General features: G+C 39.6%; 1 protein-coding gene across 1 annotated transcript in view; it reads left to right on the top strand.

Annotated features, from left to right (window-relative positions):
• Nucleotides 1-6,828, top strand: part of MARCHF11 (membrane associated ring-CH-type finger 11) — a 32,136-nt gene extending 25,308 nt beyond the window's left edge. Inside the window, exon 4 of the mRNA XM_066206060.1 lies at nucleotides 6,118-6,828. Within this exon, the coding sequence (XP_066062157.1) occupies nucleotides 6,118-6,440 (323 nt within the window). The 3' untranslated portion in view covers nucleotides 6,441-6,828. The remainder of the gene's footprint in view (nucleotides 1-6,117) is intronic.
• Nucleotides 6,829-23,888: the final 17,060 nt, after the last annotated feature.

Here is a 23,888-nt window from a genome sequence, read left to right as displayed (position 1 = left end):
ACATTTGTGAGAGATAAATGTTATCTGAATCTTATATAGCGAAATTAGGACAGTGCTGAGCTCTGCTTTGTAAGGAACAAAGAAACAGAATGATTCCTAATATCAAGGGTTTCACTTCAAATGTAAAGCCACATCATCTTTTATTGAAACCATCCCATTACTGTAAAAGTATTTATATTTCAGCTACATCAGCAGTTCTGTTCATTTGTCATTTTTTTTAGAGAACCCTGCTCTGGAATATTTTGTAACACAGGCTTTCTTCTGTTAACCCAAATCTCAGACAGAAAAGTGAGCAGAATCTCCTACTTTGGACAAGTGCTCATCTTTTAAATGAATAAAAGGACTCAGCTACTCATCTTCTTAGATGCTGATTTCTGAATATCACCTCTTCCAGCTAAACACTCAGTGTTGAGGGCTTTGCTTTTGTTTAAAAATACACTGAAGGAAGATAAAATGTGCTTCAGGCATTCCAAGAATTTCATTTATATGATTTGTTTGGGGTTTTTTCCCCAGTAAAAGAAAAAAAAAACAACTTTAGTATGCATCAGCTACCATTATAACCAAATAACCAGTTACTTCAGATTATTCTCAGTTTTTCCATTTCTTTTACCATTAAAACACCTAAACCAGATTAAACTCAAAATCAGTCAAAACATGTGTGGGTGATCAGAAATAGTACTGTATTTATCCATAGAAGTAAATATTTGTAAGGTGACCTTCCACAGATTAGTACATGCAGTTCTTTAGCTGCCTTTCAAGCCAGCAAGGCTCAAGCCACCACTGAAGTGGAAGCTGCTGAACAAACCGCACATGGAGCTTCTGGCTCAACTACACCCTGCTGGAGCAAAGCAAACACACAGATAAACTGACTTGTCTGTCATTTAGTATATGCATATTTTATAGAACTATCATAAATAATATATGAAAATTTAAATGTAAAAGTGACTAAAATATATTTGGACACAATTTTGTAGTTAGAAAATTCACTGCAGGTATGACTTAGGAGTTTACTAGATTATCTAGAAATTCAGAAAGCTGTATAAAGCAGGTTTTGTAATTCAGAAATTTTGATAATTCAGATTCATTCAGACCCATTTATTTTGCATATCATTTCAAGTAATTTGCATTCCTTTAGCTTGCGAGATCAGGACTTCTTGTAACTCTTAAAAGTATTCATTAATATAGTCAACCTTATTCAATTTCATCTTTTTCTTTCATGATAAAGTGAGGGGGTTTCGATTGATAATTTTAATTTAAAATTTTCAAAAAAAATCTCTAATATATATATGTAATTATTACTTATAAATTATTTTGAAAACCCCAAACACTTTCCATTATGCTGAGGACTTCCCAAGGCATTAACTTACAATTTTTACCATTATTATGTATAATCTCTTATATCATAAAGCTTGTAATGCTTACAACCACCTACAGCTCTCACTTAGGATCTCCTCTCCTTTCGTGTTTAGTCGTTCGTGGCATTCTCTTAGTTTTCAACAGGATTTACAGTGAACGAATACCTCTACTCCCACTGTAATCTCTCTTTATTTCAATGAAAAATTTATGCAGACATACACATTTTCCTGTGCACCACATATTTCAAGATAATACTTGAGATACTGGTGGTATGACCAAGATTTATCCCACCTGTCTTCAGTTATGCCTCCCTACACCTTTGCAGAAACAATGTAAATACTTTTGGTTGTTTGTGTAGATATCTTCACACAAAAAAGTGTAAAGCACTTTTTGAAATGTTTTCCTACAGTTTTTAAAAGCAGTTTACCTAAAGGTACTGACATGTTTTTATGAAATCTTTGAAAATGTGCAAATAACAATTGGTTTACTCAATGATTGACTTAAATATCATATGTAGTACAGCATTCACTTTCTTCAGTAAATTACACCTAACTTGTATTTTACTTCTTTGTTTTTACTTTTCAAGGAAAGAAAAATCCCAAATATTATAGGTCACCAGAATAATATGTTCTGTTCATTCTAAAACATTCTACATGTTTTATTGCCATCCACTGTTCTCTTTCTTCTAGTCTGAATTTTTCCAGAATTCTTCCTGACAAATAGGATCGTTTTTACTTATCAGTGTTGGTTTTAACCCTACAAGTCATAACCTTGTACTTTTCTGCATCCAATCTGAGAGTAAAACTGTTCTCTTTGAAATTTGCTGTTGGTAGAAGTTTTCCTAAAGCAAACCTTGAACACCCTGATCAAGCAGAACTACAGCCTGTGAAACTCAGAGCTATTCTAGTGATAGTGCTAGGATCAGACCATCCACGTAGGGATTACCAAAGGGAGTGAGTTCATTAAAGGAACAAATAATATAAATCCCTTACCTACTCACTGAAGGACAGTATATCAAGCCTTTGCCAATTGTACTTTCTAAACCTAGCAATTAGTTTGCGTAACAGAAAAGTTGTGAAATTTTATATATTTTTCACTGGAAAATAGTTATAACTGCTGGCCATAAATGGTTCTAACATGAACAAAACCTCTCACAAATAGTAAAAGCTGACTTGCAATCCCAGTACAACAGTGCTGCTCCTTTTCCAGCAGTGAAAAGCAGTTGCTACATTGCACTTAGACATGACTGGTGCCAGTAGTACTGCCGCAAGGGAGTAAGAGATGGGAGCCAGTGCGAGGTGTGAATTTCCCTCTGAAAGCCTCTTTCTTCCCTGCTAAAGAACTTGATGCCTTGCAACAGTCCTGTAACTCCTTGGTTGTAAAAACGAACGGGCTGAAGTTACTTACAGTGAACACATCTAGCTGCACCTTGTATGTCTTTACCTCTGGACAAAATGTCATGTCTTAAAACTATTCTAGGGTCCACAGATATATATATATATAAAACCATCAATTGCTCACAGCATTAAAGTGGAAGATATCCATGCTAAAAATAGTAATATAATTCTTTAGAAACTATTTTGAATTAGATCTAGTGTGGGAGAAAAAAAGACTTTCTGAGTAAAGTCTGTTTCTGAAAATGATCTTTTATCCCTGGATAAAATCTTGTGATGTTTCTGTGAGGACCAGTCCTAAATTATTATATATAAGATTAGTGTGATAAATAAGATAAAGTTGTAACTTAATACCACCAAATATGAATGATATATGACAAGTTGACTGCTTGTAAAGACATTAAGTAGTAAAAAATTTCAAGTATCTTGTGAGTCACGGTAAGAAAACCTTTGAATACAGTAAAGGAATAGAATAGTACTCAGCAAAAACATAAAAAAATAAAAGAAAATTAAGATTCTTCATAATCCTATTGGCTGGATCCCACTGCAATCCCTCCATCTTAGAGGTAAAACCTAAAGGTAAAATCTTCTTAGGACCAAATGACATTTAGATGGGTCCATCATCCAAGAATTCTGTTCCCTTTAAATATTAATTGGACAGAACACCTGAACAGCCAACAGTACTGAATTGTAATAATTCTTGGGATCACCTGAATCAAACAAATATTTTTCCCTTACAAGTGTTTGGAACAAATCCATATTCTTCTTTGTTTGTTTGGGACTTGTTCTTGTTTTCTCTCTCATAGCTACATTCATTGCTGTGGAACCCTTAAGAAAAAGGCAATTATTTGTCATTTTCTTACAACTCCACTTCAATGACTAACTACTTTTATTTTGAACATCAGAACTCCTCTGGACCTGGAAAATCTATAGCATTTAAAACTTACCTAGAGTTCCTCTTGTTTGTGGTCTTGGAACTGTTTTTGCCAAGAAGTTCCCCACCCCTCCCCGAAGTTCTTTTGCCTTTTCTACATAGGTATTTTTCAATCTGTAGGTCTATCAAGAAGGGAGCTGAAACTTTTTCTGAGAGAAATTATGAAAGTGCTGCTTTTCTCCTTCAGCACTGCCATCTCTGACAACTTTATGACAAGGCTTTGCAATATTCGATCATTTGTTTTGTAGATCTTTTAAAGTATATGAGACTGACAGCTTCCACTAAAACGAAAATTTCTCATCCTTGCCAGTGTTTAAAAACATAATTTCAATAAATCCTGAAAGCCCCAAGACAGTAAAAGAGAGCTCCCTGACAGAAGTCATCCTACAACTTTTTCTGTTGTAATTTTGGAAAGATATTTTGACTGTTTAAATGTACTTCATGTACCTCAATGATCCTTTCTCAAATGCTTCCTTCTCTATTCTGAAATATGTTGTTCAGGTTCTAGTGGAATGCAGACATTGGAGTAAATAGGTTCTTTTAACTTTGCTTCATCACAGACTTGAGAGAAGTTGGACTAAATAATGCTGTGTTCCAGGAACAGGTTGAGGAAGATTATTCTCATCTCCTTTATCAACTTTAGAGGAAATCCAAAATAACAGCAGTAAAACCATGGCTAGTTTGGTTTGTAGATTCAAATATGGAATCAAATACATTTATTCTTTTTTTAAGCAATCAAAGCAGTTTTGAAGGTATGTTTATGTATTGACTAAATCATTATTATTATGCTAAATTTTAAAGAGGTTATGTTATCTATATCTGAGAAGGTATAGATAAATCTTGCAATCAAGAAAAAATTCCACTAAAACAGCTTTACTGTTACAAAATACATTTAGAATATTTACTATTTAATTAAGTTCAGTTTGTGCTACTTTTGCTGCATTGGATGCTTCTATGAATTCTAGGCAACTTGAAAGCTTTACAGAGATGCTGCATTCACTATCATGGCCTTCAGAAAGAAGTCTTTGTGTTTCTCTGTCTTTCAGTGTAATGGTCTTTAAAAATGTGTTAGAGTAGGGGTTGCTATCTGCAAATCATTGCACTTGAATGTGAGGTTTGCTGTTCATGTAAGTATTTTACCACCCTTTCTGCTTGTATCATCTTTCTGTGAGCATCTTTTTTCTGGTTTCAGTTAATTGTGCTAAAGGACCTCAGACCCTTAAATCACAAATTTCTTGTGTAGAAACAGGTGATTTACAGTCTCCTGGGCTAAAGGATACCACAGATCATATTATAGATGTGGCCATATATAGGAAAATTTTAGGCAAGAGGCACACTGGACAAAAGATTTATAAATGTTTTTGACTAGGCAGATTGCTGTCTTTCCAAAGCAGGGAGCCAGAGAAAACAGGTGGTATTGCTCAGAACCATGTAAGAGTCCTCAACCAGTCTGGCTGAGGAAAAAAATAGTAAGAGGGCAGAAGCCCCATGTGGCTCCCCAGCAGATCCATATTTGAAATACTCACATATAAAGAGTATAAATACATACATACATTAAGAAGTTAGGAGCTTCATTTCTTCAAATAAGTTGCTTGAATGCATACAATAGGCATAAATATTGGCTACATGGAAATTCTTAAACAGATTGGTCTCTTGAGGACTCCAGTAATTCTGTATTTTCCTTGACAGACCTTTTAAAAGATTTCTGGGTCTCAAGAAAAAGATAATTTGCAACTTTATCCTATTGACTACTGAAGAGAAAGAAGAGTCTATCATCCTTACCATGCTCACTGTAGTTAATAATAACATCTAATTTCTTCTTGTTCTAAAGAAAGCAAGACAGGAAAGTCATTATACTTACAGCTGTTTCATAAATCTTCTCTGCTCTTAAGTTGAACTGGGAATATGAAAGCAGTTAAATTTGTCCGTATCTCTACTGAATTCTACAAAAAAATCTTAAACAAATTTAAGGGCTATCCTGTTCACAACAGAAGGTCTAAGCTATTTAAAGGTCTACTTAAACCAGTACAAATCTCAGTAAATAAATAGTACTTACCATGAACAAGGGCAGCAGTAGCATAAACAGCCTAAATCCAAATCTGCCAGTTTTGCATTGGTTTACTTAAATCTCAATACTTAAATCTCAACTTTATTTAGTTAGGCAGGCTCAGATTATTCCAGTATTGGTTATGCTGAGCTTTCATTCAGAACAACTTTATTTCCTCTGCATGTTCCTGCCTCCCAAACAAATGAATAACTGGTTAAATTGCATATGTACAGTGGTTTTTTTTTTAATTATTAATGTCATGAGTCATTTAATTGCATCTGGAAATTGCCAGAGTCATTAAAATGTGTTAAATCTCTATTTTGCTCTGAAAATGGGACCCACTGACATTTTTTATGAACCCTTTTTTTTTTCCCTCTTACTTTCAGGACTGATAGTCCATGAAGGTGCATCTGTTTATCGAGTGTTTAAGCGCTGGAGGGCTGTGAACCTACACTGGGATGTGTTAAATTATGATAAAGCCACGGACATAGAAGAGAGCAATCGAGGAGAATCCTCAGCAGGGAGGACATTGTGGCTGCCACTGACTGCATTTAGAAACAGAAGTTTAGTTCATCCAACTCAGTTAACCTCACCGAGATTTCAGTGTGGTTATGTGTTATTACAGCTGTTCAACCGCATGAGACCTCAGGAGGATTCGTCAGAGGATAACTGCTCTGGGGAAGTAGTGATGAGAGTGACCTCAGTGTAAAGATTGTGCTCACTGTGCTACACAGATAAGGATAACGTGCCCTGGTGTTACAGGACTTCAGAATGTAGTAAAGATGAATGATGAAACCATTAACACTTGAAAAAATATATACACGTCTTTTTTTTTAAATTCAGTGTTTTTTATATGATCAGATAAAACACAAATACATTTTTCTGGGGGGGGAAAAAGTCTCTTGCTTTTTATATAGTCTGATTTATTGAATCTTTTCTCGATTTGTACCTGAGGTGTATGTAACATAGCTTAACTCTTAGGTCTTTGAATGATGAGGAAACTCATTTTTAAGTAAAAAGATATATTTAAATGTATTTTCTTAAACTCTGGCTTTAATCCACTACTGTTATTTTTTTCCACTTTCATGAGGATTAAATGGGACAACATTCTTCCAAAAAGAATAAGAATGTTGACATAAGTCAAATATTCTTCCTTTTCTGTCTTTATTTTGCTGTTGTTTGAAGCTCAGTTCAGGTGTGTGAAAGTAAGTGAGGGATATACTGTCCTTTGCATTTAAGCAGGAAGTCCAGTGGGTGTTCTACAAAACCTAAAGGAGGATGGGAGGTCTTTTTTTTTTAACTCTCCCAGATGTCCATGCAAGATATAAGGCACAAGTATGACACAGACAGGAGAAGATGCTTGCACTGCCTCTTGAGTCTCTTAAGATCTGCAGAGTGCTGGTGCTGTGCCTGTGCACAGAAGTGACATTACCTTCTGAGCAGCACTGCTGGAATTAGCAACGTGTGAATTTTTAGTACCATTCTAATTCTGGGTCATTGACATCCCTTTTTTTTAAACAAAATGTTAAAAAAAGAAAGAAGAAGAAATGTGCATTGCAACTTCTGGAGTAATAAATCCTGATATAAACTGAAGTATAAATAATGCCGAACCTTAATTTTGCCAGGGAACAAATCATCAATAGATAGATCAATACTGTGAATTTTGCTACTCGTTTCTTTTTCATGGCAAAAATTCTAATAGAATTTAATTAGATGGAAATAATTTTCAACTTAGTAATGTTTGTTGAAGATTGAGATAAAAAAGTAAGGCTGAAATTACTCTGAGAGCACTAGTTTACTCAAAACAGTTTTGTAGAATTGTAGAATATGCTGATTTGGAAGGGACCCATCAGAGGCATCAAGTCCAACTCCTGGCCCTAAACAGAGCACCCCAAGAGTCACACCATGTGCCTGAGAGCATTGTCCAAACACTTCTTGAACTCTGTCAGGCTGCTGCTGTGACCACTTCCCTGGGGAGCTGTTCCAGTGCTCACTTCACTTCTGGTGAAAATCTTTTCCCAATACTCAGTCTAAACCTCTCCTGACTCAGCTCCAGGCCATTTCCTCAAATCCTGTCACTGGTCATGAGAGTGAAGCCATACCCATCTGTCATGGTTTCACTCCAGCCAGCAGCCAAGCACCAGGAAGCCACTTGCTCAGTCCCCCACCAGTGGGACATAGGAGAGAATCAGAAGGGTAAAAGCCAGAAAACCCGTGGTTTGAGGTAAAGACAGTTTACAAGGGAAAGCAAAAGCCACGCACACAAACAAAACAGGGGATTCATTCACCACTTCCCATGGGCAGGCAGGTGTTCAGCCATCTCCAGGAGAGCTGGGCCTCATCATACATAGTGGTTAATTGGAAAGACAAAAGTCATCAGTCCAAACATCCCACTCTTTTGGCCTTCTTCCCCCCACTTTATATTCTGCACATGATGTCACATGGTTTGGAATATCTCTTTGGCAGTTTGGGTCACCTTTCCTGGCTGTGTCTTCTCCCAAACTCCCAACAACCCTCACCCTCTTCACCAGCAGGATGGTATAGAAAGCAGAAGTAGTCTTGGCTCAGTGTGAGCCCTGCTCAACATATATTATCAACCGTGTGCTCAGCACAAATCCAAAACGGTCTGCATCAGCCACTGTGAAGACATTTAATTCTACTCCAGCCAAACCCATCACATTGCATCCCTTATTCCAAAGTGTTTACATCATGCCAGGAGCCCCACTATTCTATACAATTGCGGTAATCACCACCTTAACCAACACATTGCTTGCCCCTCTGCTTCCCCTCATGAAGATATTCAAGACAACGGTGAGGTCTCCCCTCAGTCTCTTCCCCAGGCTGAACAGGGTTCCTTTAAGTCCTGTTCCTTTGAGTCCTGTGTCCAAGCTATGAATGAAGATGGTGGAGGGAACTGGGTCAAGGATGGAGTGTTGGGTTGAACTTGTGTGATCATCAGATCCCCACCCAGCTTCTCTATCACCCTTCTCAACAGAAGAGAGAGGGAAAATGACATGAAAAATCTTGTGGGTTAAGACAAAGACAAGGGCATCACTAGCCAGCTACTGCCTCAAGGAAAAGAAGAGACAAGCACAGTGAAAATTATGTTAATTTATTCCCAATTAAAATCAAGCTGAGTGTTGAGAAACAAAGATAAAACATAAATCACCTTCCATCCACCTACCCCTTCACTTCCCAGTCTCAGCTTCAACCCTTCACTCCCAACTCTTCTACCTTCTTCCCACTGGACAGCACAGGGGGATGAGGAATGGGGGTCTGCAGTCAGTCTATAACTATTCCTGTCTGCTGCTCCTTTCTACTCCTCACACTTCTCTATTCCAGCCTTGGGCTTCTCCATGAGTTTCAGTCTTCTAGTATCAACCTGCTCCAGCTCTCCGTGGGCTCTCCATGGGCTACAGTTCCTCCAAGACGTCTGCCATGGGGCTGCAGTGTGGATGTCTGCTGCACCACGGTCTTCCCAGAGTTTACAGGGAAGTACCTGCTCCACCAGGACCTCTCCAGGGTCACAGGTCAATCTCTGCTTGGAATGGACTGTGTTTGGCATGGGGCAGTCCCAGCCTCTCCTCACAGAGGTCACCTCTGCAGCTCCCACCCTCCCCTGCCCCTGGGCACCTGTACCCAGTACACAGATAAACATTTTTCTGTTTCTGTTATCCAGTGGCTGAAAAATTTTATTTTGTGCTGAGGAGTGCTGAGGCTGGAAAATTCCCTCTCATGAATCAACAGGATGATGCTGAAATCAGTGCATGCCTTCCTTTTATAAGAGGCTTACATGCCAAGACCAGACACATGAGGCCTCTGTAACTACACTTGGAAGGGAGATAGAAATAATTTAAGCATTGGTACTTAAAAGCTCCTTGTATATTCATAAGCATTTATCCGATGAACTCTACACAGGGCCCAGCATTCTGTGTTACAGTCTCACAAGCTCCAAGTTACATTTGCTAAATCCACAGATGCCTTACTGCTCTCTAACCAATTCGTGTGAAAAGCAGTACATAAGCCATGAATAAAGAAATGCTATCTCAAAAACCCCAATTTATCTCCTGCATGGCAAATTACCATAATACGACAGGCAATCTCCTTGAGAAACTATGAGAATTGGCTTTTAGGTTATCTTTAAACAATTTCCCAAAGGAGGAATTTGGGGAGAAATAAAAGATGAAACTATGACTTGGGAAACCTGCTCTATCACTGGGAAATACTTGTTCTTAATTACTACTTAAATGAAAGCTGCTTTCCCAGAAGGACCACAGCTCCACTTGACCAAATTGAAATCACAGTTAGTATCTCCAAAAGAATTTGCAATACCAGCATAATGAAGTATGCTGTGATCAATATACTTATGTTTCACACCTTTTAGGTACTTATGATCTCTGGGATTTAAAGAATATTTAAGGGGTCTTTTACAGGATCCTAAAAACAAAATTAAGAACTATATGAAAATATGTTATTGTAAAGAAATCTTTTTGATTCTCATCCAAATGAATAAGGTGCTGGGGAAAAACAATAGTCACCAGAAAAAAAAAATCAATAGATGTAATTTGAGAGAGACACCTAGGTCTTAAACACTTAACAACTTCTGAGTGAAAAAAATGGTCCAACTAAGATAAATGAAAATTGCTTGTAAGAGAAATGCTTATGGCAAATATCACAAAAGCCTCTTCAATGGTGGAACTCAACATTAATTTCTGTGGCACAATAATTTTGCATATGATTGGTTTATGTATTTCCATATGTAGAAAACAACATCAGGAAATTATAAACAGCAACAGGATTAGTATAGGCGGGATGAGGTTGTTAAAAAATAATGGAATTGTGTTGTCCTGCAAAATATTTTCAGTAGTGAGAGTGCCTTGTGCTGCATATGAACATTTTTTCATTGACCTTGTATTTGGATTTGTGCAGTACTTGCAATGCTGTAATCACCTACACGCCAGAAGATGGATTAAAATGAAAACAGGTGTATAGAGAGGATATTAGGATGAGAAAGGAGCAGGGACTCTATTCCAGTCACTATGGGGAGGGGAGGAGGGGTGTGCACAGAATTAGAAGAGCCTGGCTTGTTCTGCTTAACAAAAGTCGAAAGCGAATGTTATTGTTCTCAGTTAATACTTTGCAGAATAAAATTTATTTTAGGCAAAGGACAAGCCTAAGACAGCAAAAGAACTCAAGGACACAAATAGATCAGAAATAAATTTAGCTAGAAGTTCAAGGTAGTTTTAAAATATTCATGGAATGAATCACAGACAACAATTCAAGCTGGAAGGACCCACGGGAGGACATCTAATCCAAGAAGCAGAGTCAGCTCTGAGGTCTGACCAGGTTGCTCAGGGCTTTATGCCATCATGCCTTTAAACTCTTCAAGGATGGATGTTGCACAGCTTCTGTGGGCAACCAGCTCCAGCTCTTGACCACTCCCAGAGAAGTATTTCCTCCCATGGGTCACCACCTCCCCTGCTGGTGTCTCTTGAAAGGGACAGCAGATCTATCAGTGTTATCCCATGGGATGGCCCAACCAGGCAAGCCCTGTATCAAGAAGTTGTCCCTGACATCACCCAGAAACATACTCCTGCCTGTGTCCTGACATGCTGCCCCTCCAGGGAGGTTCATGGCCCCAAGGAACACCAGGCTCTGCCCTCCCCAGACTCCCTCAAAGGTTTTAAGTAAGTTCCCTCCCTCAGTCCGACCCCATGGTCAGTAACGTGGTCCTCCCATGCTGCTGCTCTTCCTTCTCTTCACACAGCTCTGACTCATGTGCTCTCACCAGACCCTCAGCTGCCCCACAGGAGAACTTCCACACATCCTACCTGCTCCTGGAAGCCTTGGGCATCCCTCCTTCTTATCCTCCCTGCCTGATTTTCCTTCTTGTCTTTCCTGAGTGTGCTACAGGGAATTACTGGAAGAGCCTCCAAGAAAAACAGTGACAAAAAAATCCAGCCTGAATCAGAGGGGTTTGATGACTTTATGAAAGTAATTGACATGTCATTACTAGTGGTGGCAGAAGACTGGGATTAGTACCTTTCTGTCCCGGTTCTGACCAGGACAGGGCTAATTTTGCATATTGGATGAGGCATGGCCTGGACCTGGAGGTTATTCTGTAGCACCTCGCCTTCCTCTCTCTTCCAGGAAGGAGTGATTCCTCCTGGCCAAGTAAGCATGGTGGAGGGAGACATCTGGTATTGTCTGTTGTTGGGAGGGGGTTGTGTGTGAATAATTTCTTTTCTTGTACCCTTTGTCTTTAATATTGTAGCTCTTACTGTTCGTTTCTTATCTCATTGCTGTTTCCAGTAAGTTGGTGTGATCTCAACCCATGATTTTTACCTATTGTGCCTCCAATTCTCCTCTCCAGAGCAGTGCATGGTTTGGTGAGTCCCAGTGAGGGCAGTGAATTGGGGAGAACCGTTCCTAATCCACGACACCTTTCCCCTCTGTGCTCATTTCTAGGAACACAAAATGCATATATCTCTTCTGAAGAATTTCATTTCTCTTCCAAACAATTAAACTTTTTTGTAACTACTGTAGTTAAGTGAGACACATTTAATGGACACCAGAAAAAAAACACCATTTACTTAAACCCTAGGACCAGATATAGTATAGGGTAAGGTCTTGCCTGCAGATCCACACAGAGGAAAAACGCTGGAAGTCAGACCACATGTCAAACCTGCATTTCAGCCACCATCCTGTTTGGATATTAAAACCACAGTGAGAGAGAATCAAGGGGATGCCTAAGCTAAAGGTTTGTGCCACCACCTCTGGGAAGTCACATTTTTTTCCATTTTCCTTGGAGTAATCACCACTGACAGTAAAACTTAACTATAGGCAGCATAAGGGCAGCTTTTGAGTTTCTCTTTTGGGACACAGTAGAAATAGCAAGAATTGTGCAGGGAACAGCCCTCACATTCAAATGACTTCGAAAGCAAGGAAGAACCAGATTCTACTCACTCAAGAATAGAAATGTTGGCTCTTAAACTGAAGATCACTATCCCAAAACTGTAGTGGTGAAACACAACAAGGCTCTCAAGGAAAAGCTATTTCCAGTCACTACTATATACATAAGGTTTAAAAATGTTTAAAGTAAAAAAATCCCAAACAACCCAGCCCATAACAGATCACTATTAGAGGCATATAGTTCAGGGAGTCAAACTGAGCACCACTCCCTAGACTGGAAAGACTCTTTGGAATAATTCTTTTGAATATCAATTAAAAAAAAAATAGAAACTGAAAACACACCCCTTCATAAAGAGTTTCTTGACCACAGAAAGCTAATATGATGGGAGCCCTGCAAAACAGTTCCTCAGACAGCAAAACAGATTCTCATATCATTCCTTTGGAATTATATTTAAAATTCAGCTTATTGCTAAAATAATTCATGTAATATTTAAAGCAAAACTTTCCACATATTCTCCTCTGGCAGCTGGGCATCATCAGTTTTAGCCTGCTCTGGTGTGTAAATCAAATTCAGTAATTCAAGCAGCACTGCAAAGATATAGGTAGGCCATTTACTGAGCTCTGCCAGTCTGATGATACTCCAGACAAAGCAGCAGTGGTTTGACAGGAATTTTTTACTCCATTCACAGGGTACCACGGAATTCATCAGGAATGCAAAGCAAACTGCTGATTGCTCCTCAGGAATTAATTTGCAACTTGGACTCCCCTGCAACAGAAACTTTGAGGAAAGGGTATATTTGATTTTGTTGTTGACTTTTCATGCTAGTTTTCTTCATAATATTTGAGTGTTCTTTACCTAGAAAACATCTTAGTTTATTGCATTTCTATTCTGTAAATGACATATCAATGGAATGATTACCAGTACTGAAATCTAACTCCAGTCTATGTACAGCAGAGTATAGGACAACAGCACGAGTGGAAAGTATCATATGGCAAAGCATACTTCTCCCTCTGAAAACCTTACTGATGTTTTAATAAGAACTAAAGATTTCTAGTGGATTGAATTTGAAAATAATTTATTATCTGTCAGATCTGAAAGTCTGTAAATTATGTACCAAGGAATATGAACATTTTCTAATGATTGAAAAATATGAACTGTTAGCAAGTTTTGTGAAAAGAAATGAAAATGCTCTTGAAACATTTCATCTTTCTTGTTTGCCCTAAGTAAAAAAAAAAAAAAAAGCCTCACAACACTTTTAAAAAAAAACCCTAGTGAGTCATCAATTCCTAGAAATACCTCTTGTATAGGAGGAGATAAAGTAGTTTTCAGGACTGAATTGACTACCTTAAAGAGGACACCAAAAATATATTTAAAAACCAGCAATGTTTGGATTTTATTTATTAAAATTAGAAAAGAGATTTTGGTTCTTTACACATTCAGAAATTTCTCAGGTGGCTACTAACATTCCCCCTAGATTTAAGAAGAGATATTTATAATGCACTGTAGTGTGCAACCACAGTGTCTGTTAAAGGTGATGCATACATTAAAAACAGTCACATGGCCAAAAAAAAAAAAAAAAAACGAAAGAAACACTAGGAAGCAGGCCTCTGAGAAGCATAACACCTTTCAAAGATCACCTGCAGATAAGAGGAAAAAGGCAATCATTAGCATAATTTCCTCCTGCTGTGGCCAGTCAGCTATCCTGTGGGCTTGTAGAAACCCATGAACATCCTCCTGCTTAATGAGTTCTCTCCTGGCAGACCAAAGCTCTCCTTTCCCCTGGAGACTCCTCATGTACAAACTCTAGCTTAATTTGACCCTGACATGTCACAATTTTCTCCCTTTAGAAGCAGTGGGCTTGACGGCCTGTCCTCTGAGCAACGGAAGACCTCTCAGCTGGCCAAAAATTTGTAAAAGCCTCATGAAACGGCATTTTCAGCAGGAAGCAGCTGGCTGGAGCCAACCGCAGAACTTGTTTTAACACCTGACCAGGCAAACTGTACTGAACTAGATCCTTGCTTGTAAGTCCATCTGAATGCCAGAATTTGGGATTGGTCGTGGGCAGAGAGCAGAAACGGCACCAAGGTCACCAGAGAAGGAAGAGTTAAGGTGAGTGAAAAGGACTTGGATCATGATGGCATGGTGACCCGAAAGGCTTTCTTCAGTGTCCAGTGCTCCTTCCTAGCCCAAAATCTCACTTTGTCTTACACATGAACCCAGAAAAAGAACAGCCAAATTTCTGAAAGCAAAAATTACATTGAATAATTTATCCAAAGTTCCTGGTTTTTAGGCCTGATCAGCACTAGTTCTTGAGGAAAGAGTACTTCTCCCCTGTTATGACCTGGCGCCAGAAGGTGTGAGTAACTCAAGTTCTTGTCAATAGATCCCTTGGGGCAGATTAGTGTGACATGACACTGAGTGATCAGTGTTTATAAATAAACATATATATATATATATATACATGCATATATATATATATGGGTTTTTTTGAACAAATTGGTTGCAATGGAAAGAAGGCATGTAGCCCTTTTGGTTGTTATTATCTACAGTAATATAGCATATAAAAGTTGAGACACCACACATGAACCCCAGCAAGAAAGACAGTTTTACCATCGGGCACCTACTCTTCTGTGTAGGTGCACAGACACACTTGGATTTGTCTTTCCAATGCAATTGGTCAAAACAAATAGTAGCTTGAGTGTGGTTCCGGGACAGAAATTCAGTGTCAGCCGCGTTTCTCCTGTCCAGAAGCGTCCCTGAATGAAAGTCTTTCATGTCTCTAACAAAGAAGGCAATTAAATCCAGAAAAGGCACAGATAATTTTAGTATAATATGTTCTGTGCTATATGCCACTGATCTACCAGACAATGACATCTATCATCCAGGCACAGACTGGCTCCATCTGGGTTGTGTCACTTGTTAGACTTTGCTATCTCTTGTCCCAGGAAGATTCAGCTTGTATTCATGAACTTCAGAATGAGTTTTTACACTTTGAAATGGAAGGTCTTCAGTACGTGGGCTGAACATTAGCAATACAATTCAAGCTACATTCAGTGCACAGTGGGGTGAGACATTTGTTCCCACAAAGCACATCTGGGCTATCCCTCACTCCCAGACACTAAGGTAATTTATCCACATCCCACTTTGCCATTGATGAAAACTTGGCATTTGTCCAGAAACAAGAGTATCTGAGAGGCCTGTTCAATATTTAATCAAGTGTTTATCACCTTCATAGGATATTAATTTGGGAATTACATATTTAATACCTGCCCCCCCATTTACTCCAGCAGAGAAAAGTGTACTTCACTTTGTTTATCAATTAAAACACTTTTTTTACAAATACAAACAAGGTCTCTGTAAGTAACAGCCCCTAATGACCTATCCACCACTTCCAGTCATTCATAAGGATAAATTAGTTTTCCTGTCCTCTTCCCAAATTCTCATGCTTTCTGTGACAGTTTCTAATCTGTCCCCCAAGCAAAGCCCCAGACACCTCATGTCTCACACACCGAAAGGTGTATTCTTCACATGACAGGACAGCCCTAAATTCACCATTTAGGTCAAACTAGCACTCAGCTCTGCTCTGTCACCCTGTCAGTGGAAATTGTAGGGGTCATTCCCTTCCCAAGCACCCCCCTTGGGTGGGTTAAATGCTCTAGTTAGGGAGATGTGTGTCAGCGTTTGCCTGCTTCTCCAGCTGGCATGAATTCAACTCATGCCACAGCAATCTCAGTAGCTGAGAGACATCTTGCTCTACAGAAGCCATCAGAGGCCAGCAGCTGTCCCCTCATGTGCACTGAAAACACAACCACACCCTGCACAATTCAGCTGAACAGGCTTCATTCTTTTGCTATGTCTCTCTGTTCTGCATTCACCTTCTTATCAGCACACCTTGTTCATCTTGCCGCAGGCATGGACAAGTTTATTGGCCCCACTAGAAGGAAAAAGGAAAAGTTACTTGTGACCAGATTCTTGCAGAGAGCAGCTGTTCTCTCCTTTACCCAGGCCCACTGTCTTGTGCTGCCCTTCAACCCCAGCAGCAGCAGCAGTGAGGAGCTGTGATGGCTGCGGTGCTGTATCCTTTCACTGCTGCACTCCCTGAACTCAAAACCAGCCCTCCCCTCAGGAGAGAGACTGCATGCAAACCCTAGTCCTCCCGGTATTGCTGGATCTGACCGAGCCACTACCACCTGCCAGAGACAGGCATGCTCTGCAAGGAAGGACATACTGAGCTCCCTGGCAGTGGACAGACTGCTTTCTTACCCCACTAGTGACTTCAAGCCTAAGGATGCCTAAACATTCCCTCACTCCTTCCATGCACAGGCTAGCAAGTTGACAGCGTGAATCAATTGGTTGAAGAAATCACAGATAAAGGCCAAAGGCTCTTCAGCTGAGTTGGTAAGTGACCAAGGTAGCACAGAAAAAAACAAAGTTATTGATAGAAAAAGACAGAAGCAAACAGGAACTTCGGCTTTCACCCTGGCTCTAGTGAGGACTTTTCACTCACTTTGCTCCTCTGTGCCTGGATTCCCCTCACCCCTTATGTAGTTAGATTAGACATTAGATTCTTAGATATTTTTATTTTCATATACAGCATCCTCTTTCTGCATACATAGCACATCACCAGGGGCCTCTGCTCCTCAGCGTGGCCTTTTAAAGCCTACCTAAAAGGAATTTAATGTAACGTATATGGCAGCATCCTCACTCAATACTGACAAGACAATACTAAATTGCACTAAATATGAATCCAGAATTTTATGCTGGCTTGAATACAACTGATTTGATAAATAAAGATACATTGTAGAAAAACATATGCAGATTCAGTAATACAGATTTTCAGTAATACAGATTTACAGTTTTGAGGGAAACATTTACAGTAGAACATGCATCTTTTGAAGCTCTGGTTCTAATGCATACATTTAACTGCCATCATTTTGATTGAGAGGGAACTTAAAAAGAAAATATAAAGTCAGTTATTGAGATTTTGGGGATTGATTTAGTAAGGGGAAAACATCAAATATTTTTATAGAACCTTTCTTTATAAAAGTAAGGCATATTTCTGAAGAAATGATCATCCAGATCTTACAAAGAAACTTTAGACCCTGTAGAATTTTAGCTTTGGCTAGCTTGGGCCTCTCTGCTTACATGAAGTCTTTTTCAAACTGAACTGCCATTTGCTCTTTCTGATTTTTGGTTTTTTTTTCTTTTGTCCTGTTCAATTCAAATTCTCAAGTGGTTTCACAATGACGGAACAGTTCTACTCAGCCAAAGTGGAAGACAGCCAAAATACCCAGATGAAGAGATTTTCAGATGAGCTGGGGGAAATGCATTATGCTGAAGGTACATCATTATTTTCAGTAGCATTTGGTAAAGTGGAACAGGCTGTCGGTGATTATTAGTCATAGAAAAATTAGCAGTTTGGCTCCTCTGTGCAACCTTTCTTCCTCTGCTTTGGTTTCTCTGAAGTCACACTTGCTCTGGGCTATCAATCTTGGACTGATGTTGTACCTACTGTCTCAGCATCAGCAGTGATGGAGAAGTTTCCTCTGCAAAGTTAAAGCCAGAGATGCTGCTGTTATACAAAAGCAATCAATAATGCTATTTAACCCAGAACACTGAGAATGCTGCAGCATACACAGTAAAAGCATGCCATGTTTACTTATTTTTTACACTCATATTAAAAAAAAAAAAAAAAAAGAAAAAAAAGAAGACTAGCTTGGGTTGGAAGGGACCTGAAAGATCATCTAGCTCCAATCCCACTGCCATGGACAGGGACACCTTTCACTAGGTTGCTCAGAGCCCCATCCAACCTGGCCTTGAACACTCCCGGGGATGGGGTATCAACAGTTTTTCTGTAAAATCTATCAATACTTAGAGTCTAACCTTTCCTTGGTCTCATCTGCAAGTTAGATGAGTCAGTCTTGATAGTATCTGGAAAAAGAAATACAGAAACTCACCTCTAGGACCTTGAGCTCAGAGCCAAACCCTGATTATGAGAAAAGAAGAATTTTATGAATTTCATGTTATGAAAATTTCCCTATGTGCAGATCCACCAGCTGGCTATTGTTTTGAAGGAAGATAAAAAATTGAAAACCCTAAATGGTGGCTGGCATGTGCCAAAAAGGGAAAAAGTGAATTTCAGTAGTGACAGTCAGGGTACAACCCTGGTTTATTTAACCCAGATCAGGCTCCTGTGAGGCTTACTTAAAAAAAAAAAAAAAAGTGTAAGTGTCAGAGAGAGCATCAGCTGACCTTGCTGCAATGAACTTGGACCTTAACAATATTTACCAAGCAACAATTGCAAAAAATCCAACCACCCATATACCAGCTACTTTGGGACAGTGAAATACTTGTGCTACATCAACTATGCTCTTCTTTTTAGGTTGCTTGAACTCACTTATATTAAATCTCTAGAAGTCAACATTATTAGACATAGATTGTAATTGCTGTTCTGGTACTGAAAGTCTATTCTTTTTTCATGCACAGTGGTCAGAGACTGATTCATGCTGATGGAGCTCACATTTCACTAGAGGAAGAGATGAAGTAGCAGGCAGCAATGGATGACAATTTGATAAGAGATGTGCTGTGTCCTTCCTTCCCTGTCACCATAAACAGCTTCAAACAGACCTGTGAACTCCAGGTAGTGTAGAGAGTTTTGCTACAGATGACAGGAGAATGACAGGAGCACAAGGGAGCTCCATTCAGTAAGGTTATTTCTGAATCAAAGCTCAAGCTTTGCAGTCTGCAAGCAGATCGAGTTACCTGATGACTAAGGGGCTCCTCATGAAATCTGGACTGGGTTCCCAGTGTACATGCCCACATTTGTTTATCCCTGAAATCTGAAAAAGAAACTAACATCAATAAACCACAATATCTTATACATGCCACAGCCATTTTCCCTGAAAAGAATAATTCTATCATTATTGGCAGTGACAAAACCCATAGAAGCAGCATAGAGAAGCAGTACCAAGTAAGGTGATCCATAAAGTAAAGGAAAGCATATGTGTGCTAAGCTGCTGCATGATACAGGGGCTGGAACCTAATGTAGATTTAGACTTCCTCAAATCACAGCAGGATTGTCTCAGTTAAGACATAGAAATAATTCCCCATAATCAAGAAGAGAGGATAAGTTTTATTTTTTCCCCAGGTGATGCTTCTGGATGGCAGCAGTGTCTGCTCTCTCCATTATGAGAATGAAGCAATAAATAATGATGCAAAGACCTGTAAAAATACAGCTCCCCTCTCCTGTAAATTCCTAATTTCTGTTGCATTTCAGAAGTAGGCAAAGCAATATCCAATTTGTCCAACAGGTGTTTTCTCCTCGAGAGCTGGACATAAATGAATCTGCATGCATAAGAAAGCCCACTATCTAACGTTCATGCAGTTTGATCTTAAAAAAAAATACACATATATTGAATTCTGCTGCTGTGCAATGCCCTCTTCACATTAGGTTAATTAAGCCGGTACCATTAGTTGCACGGGAATGAGATATTTTGTGCCCTGAATAAGCGGGGCTGGAAGACTTGGGCCTTATATCTTCTTGGATGATCAGTTAGAGATGAAAAATCACAAAGGCAGTGAGTGCTTCTCTGCTGTGACTGAGCTTAGCTTGACAGCTGGCCAGACTAATGCTAAATGTGCTAATCATGATAAAAGCAGGGTAATTAATCAGAGCACAGCAAGGACATGCTCGTTAACAGTGCTGAAAGCAAGCAGAGGAAACCTTCCCACGTTACAATACATACTTTTCTTCCCTAGAGAGCTTTCAGGATACCTATTATGGAAATGTTTACTTCGGTAACACCGAGAGGGAAATGGTGCAGTGACGCTGCTGATGGTGATGAGGTCTTACAAGGGAAGGCAGCAGTTATCTCTACACAGGGACACCAGCAAAAGGATTTCCTACCTTCTCTGTGATGGGTCTCATAAGAAAACTTAAAGCAGAAAAGAATACACAGTGTAATTCAGAAACTGGTCTGCTTCTAGCAAGGGAAGACCTTCTCCTATTACAGTCAGAGTGAATTGCATATGGTTAAAAATTAGAAGACACCTTTTGGTCAGATGCAATAATCCATGGAGTTAAAAGGATTGCTGTTAGGGCACAAGATATTCCTGCTAATACCTCAGGTTAAAAGCTCCCACGTTTTTTACATCAACCATGGCTGCTTATCAGGATTTAATTTTTATTTTTGGTAGAAATACATTATCTACTTTAAGGAAGAAAAATCCTGTTGAAACAAAGACCTGGAAATCCTCTCTTCAGTATCCATCTCTTGAGTAAGTCACCAAATGTGCTCAGAGGAATATCTGGGTGGAAACTCAAGATGTGCTGCAGCCCTTCACACAGTCCCCAGAGCAAACCCTGGCTTGGTCCCTCCATGTACATGTGGGGCCCTGCCCCAAGAACTGGATGAGGAGGAGGAGCAGCATGGCTTTCTAGAACAGGGGCAGGGGCAGGAAGTCTGCCTGAGTGATGAGGGCTGGCTCTACTCAGCTGGCACAGCACTGGTTAGGAGAGGATGTGGTTTGAAAACTGGACACTTTGTGTGTAAACAGGTGTGCTAGCTCTGGATTTGATTGCCTTTGGACTCTGAACTGACAGGTTTGTTGTTTTTCTGACAAAAAAGTTACAGTCTGAGACAGACCAAATTAAAGGACTGCTTCATGTTTCACCCAGTGTCAGTGGACCTTGGGCTCCTACTAAACCATTTGCCAAGCTATAGGAGGATTTCCATGTGAAGAGATCACTGGATTCCTAGCCTCTAAGGCCCAAAGGAATAATTTTCACAAGACAGGTGGGTATCCTGTAAATCCTAGACTGCAAAATGAAGAACATGTGTGGGGACCTTGAACAAAATGCTCTCTCGTTTATCAACGAGGAACTGAGCTTGGATCTTCTATAGAAAAAAATAAATCCCATTAAGACCATACAACAGTAATGGTAATAGATGGGACTCTTCATTAGCTGATGAGAGAAATAACAGATAACAGCTATGGAATGGAAGTCTCTGTCCCCAGAAATAAACCAACATTGTTTTCATAATGGCAGAAGATACCCCAGCTACCAGCAAGCTACATTTCTCCTTTTCTAAACAGAGTTTGCACCTAGCCATATGTTAACTGAGACTCAGAGGGTGACAGCTCACAGAAAAATTGCATGAGGTAGTTAAAAAACAGTAACAGGGAAGTGCCTGCTGGATTGTTATGAAGAATTGCTGTGAGAAAATGTTCATCCTGCTAGGCATTTCCAGGATCATCAACATTCAGCTGTTCTCCCATTGTAAAACTACCTAGGAATGCCAGCTGCCACCTTTGCTAAGTGGTGTTGGAACAGATTCAGCCATAGCAGGGGTCATGTACAGAAAGCATGTTCCTTCTCACAGGTACGACACCAAATACCTGTGCTTTGCATATATGGTAACAGCAAACTTTAAAAAAACAGAAAAGACGGGGAATGCAGATGGAAAGGAAGAACAAGAACAGAAGCATCCTTAGTTTGCTCTCACACATGAAATGCTCAGATAACTTGCATAAGCACTGGTTCCAGGCAAGCCCTAAAGGTGTAGTTACTTAACATCACAGAAGAGAAAATCCTAACCCCACCAGCACCACTGCTGAAGTCAGGCTTGCTCTGCTCACTACTGGAACATGCACTCAGAGCTAGCTTTCTTGTGTGGGATTTGTAGGCAAATGGTCTTAGCCCAGTTAGTAATTCACAGTGCATTTGGAGGAGAAACCCTGAGGGCTTTCCTCTTTGTTTCAGAAGGTAAGATCCCCTGGGCAGGGATGGATGCGGGTCCTTTCCCGCAGATGGAGCCCTTGCCCCAGCGAGCAGCCTCAGCTCCTTGGCTAAGCCCCGGCCCGGGGAATTCCGGGCTGCAGCACAGGCGGGTTTCAGCTGCTCCTTCTCTCGGTTTTATCAGACTGAGATTTTATTTTCACTCCGGGACATTTGCATTAAATGAGCTGGTTTTATTAGCCAGTTCCAGGAGAAGCCAGGATGGTGGGGAACTGTAGAGAGGGCAGCTCAGTACCAGCCTAATAGGGGATCAGGATCACAGGGGGAATTGAAAAGAAGTATGAAAGCAGAGTTGTCAAGTAACTGTTTGTTGGGGCTTTTTGTTTGTTTATATTTTTTATTTCCCAGAAAAAAAATCCATCCTGCAGGAACTTGTAAAATCTGACAGTGGTTTGATACCTTTTCCTATTGTTGCCTACTGAAAATTAGCCCCTGACCATCCTGCAAGACTCATTTATGGATAACTCCGTACTTGCCCAGGTGAGAGGAGTGGGGTGTGTAGGCCATTCATGCAAGAGGGAAAACTGAGTGGCTGAGTCCAGCCAGCCATGATTCCTGAAAAAAGCAAACACAAAACTGCAAATGAATTTTTCCCTAAAACACTCCAAGTTTCAAATTTTGTTTTATCCTCAATTAGGAAAAAACTAGTTTTAAAAGTGCTCACAGAGTAGAGCTATATATCCAAATGAATCACACTAAACCCAGTGAAGTGATTCATGCTGATGAACCCCAAATGTTTTATTTGGAAGCTGGAATCTTTTCATTGAATTATTTTTAAGTGGTTTTTGTTCAAAGAGTGAATGGAGACATTTTTTGGAGGGAAGCTGGTCAGGCTGGTCAGGAGATGGGTCAGACTTGGAAGGAAGAGAACATAACACAGATTTTATCCAAGCCAGAATGAAAACTTCAGCATTTAAAAAAAGTTTTAAAATCATTTTGAAAATATTTTGATTCTGTGTCAGTGAAACTGATCTAATTTCACAATTCATGGGGAATTAAATAGTTCCATCTGAAAAAAAATTTTCAAGAACAAACCCAGAAATATTTTTGGTCCCAAAGCACCACATTTCTTTGCTGCCAGTGCTGCAGAAAACTAGATTTCAGTACTGAGACAGATGTTATCAATAATAGTAGGCCAAGAAGTAACTACTTGTCTCAGTACGAGAGAGTCCTCAGTATTCTGATTCTCATCAGACTATGAAGGAACACAAGAACATTCCAGGGAATTCCAGAGCGGTGACATTAGGTAATGTCACTACTCAGAGAACATGATGAAGTTAAATGCACATACTGAAGGCACTGCTTTCACACTGGGTGAGCAATGAAATATGAGCCCCCACAACTGTAAAACCTTGTATGATGCTTCAAAAATGTTTAATTATTTATGTTACAGAACCACAAACTTCATCAATTTGGAACTCAGCCTCCCAGGTTCTCACCCATAC

The sequence above is a fragment of the Chamaea fasciata genome, unplaced genomic scaffold (assembly GCF_029207755.1).
Source record: "Chamaea fasciata isolate MVZ Bird 193981 ecotype frontalis unplaced genomic scaffold, bChaFas1.0.hap1 SCAF_1, whole genome shotgun sequence".
NCBI classification, from domain to species: Eukaryota; Metazoa; Chordata; class Aves; order Passeriformes; family Sylviidae; genus Chamaea; species Chamaea fasciata.
Note: the sequence above shows the minus strand (reverse complement) of the source record. Positions and strands in the feature narration are given on the sequence as shown.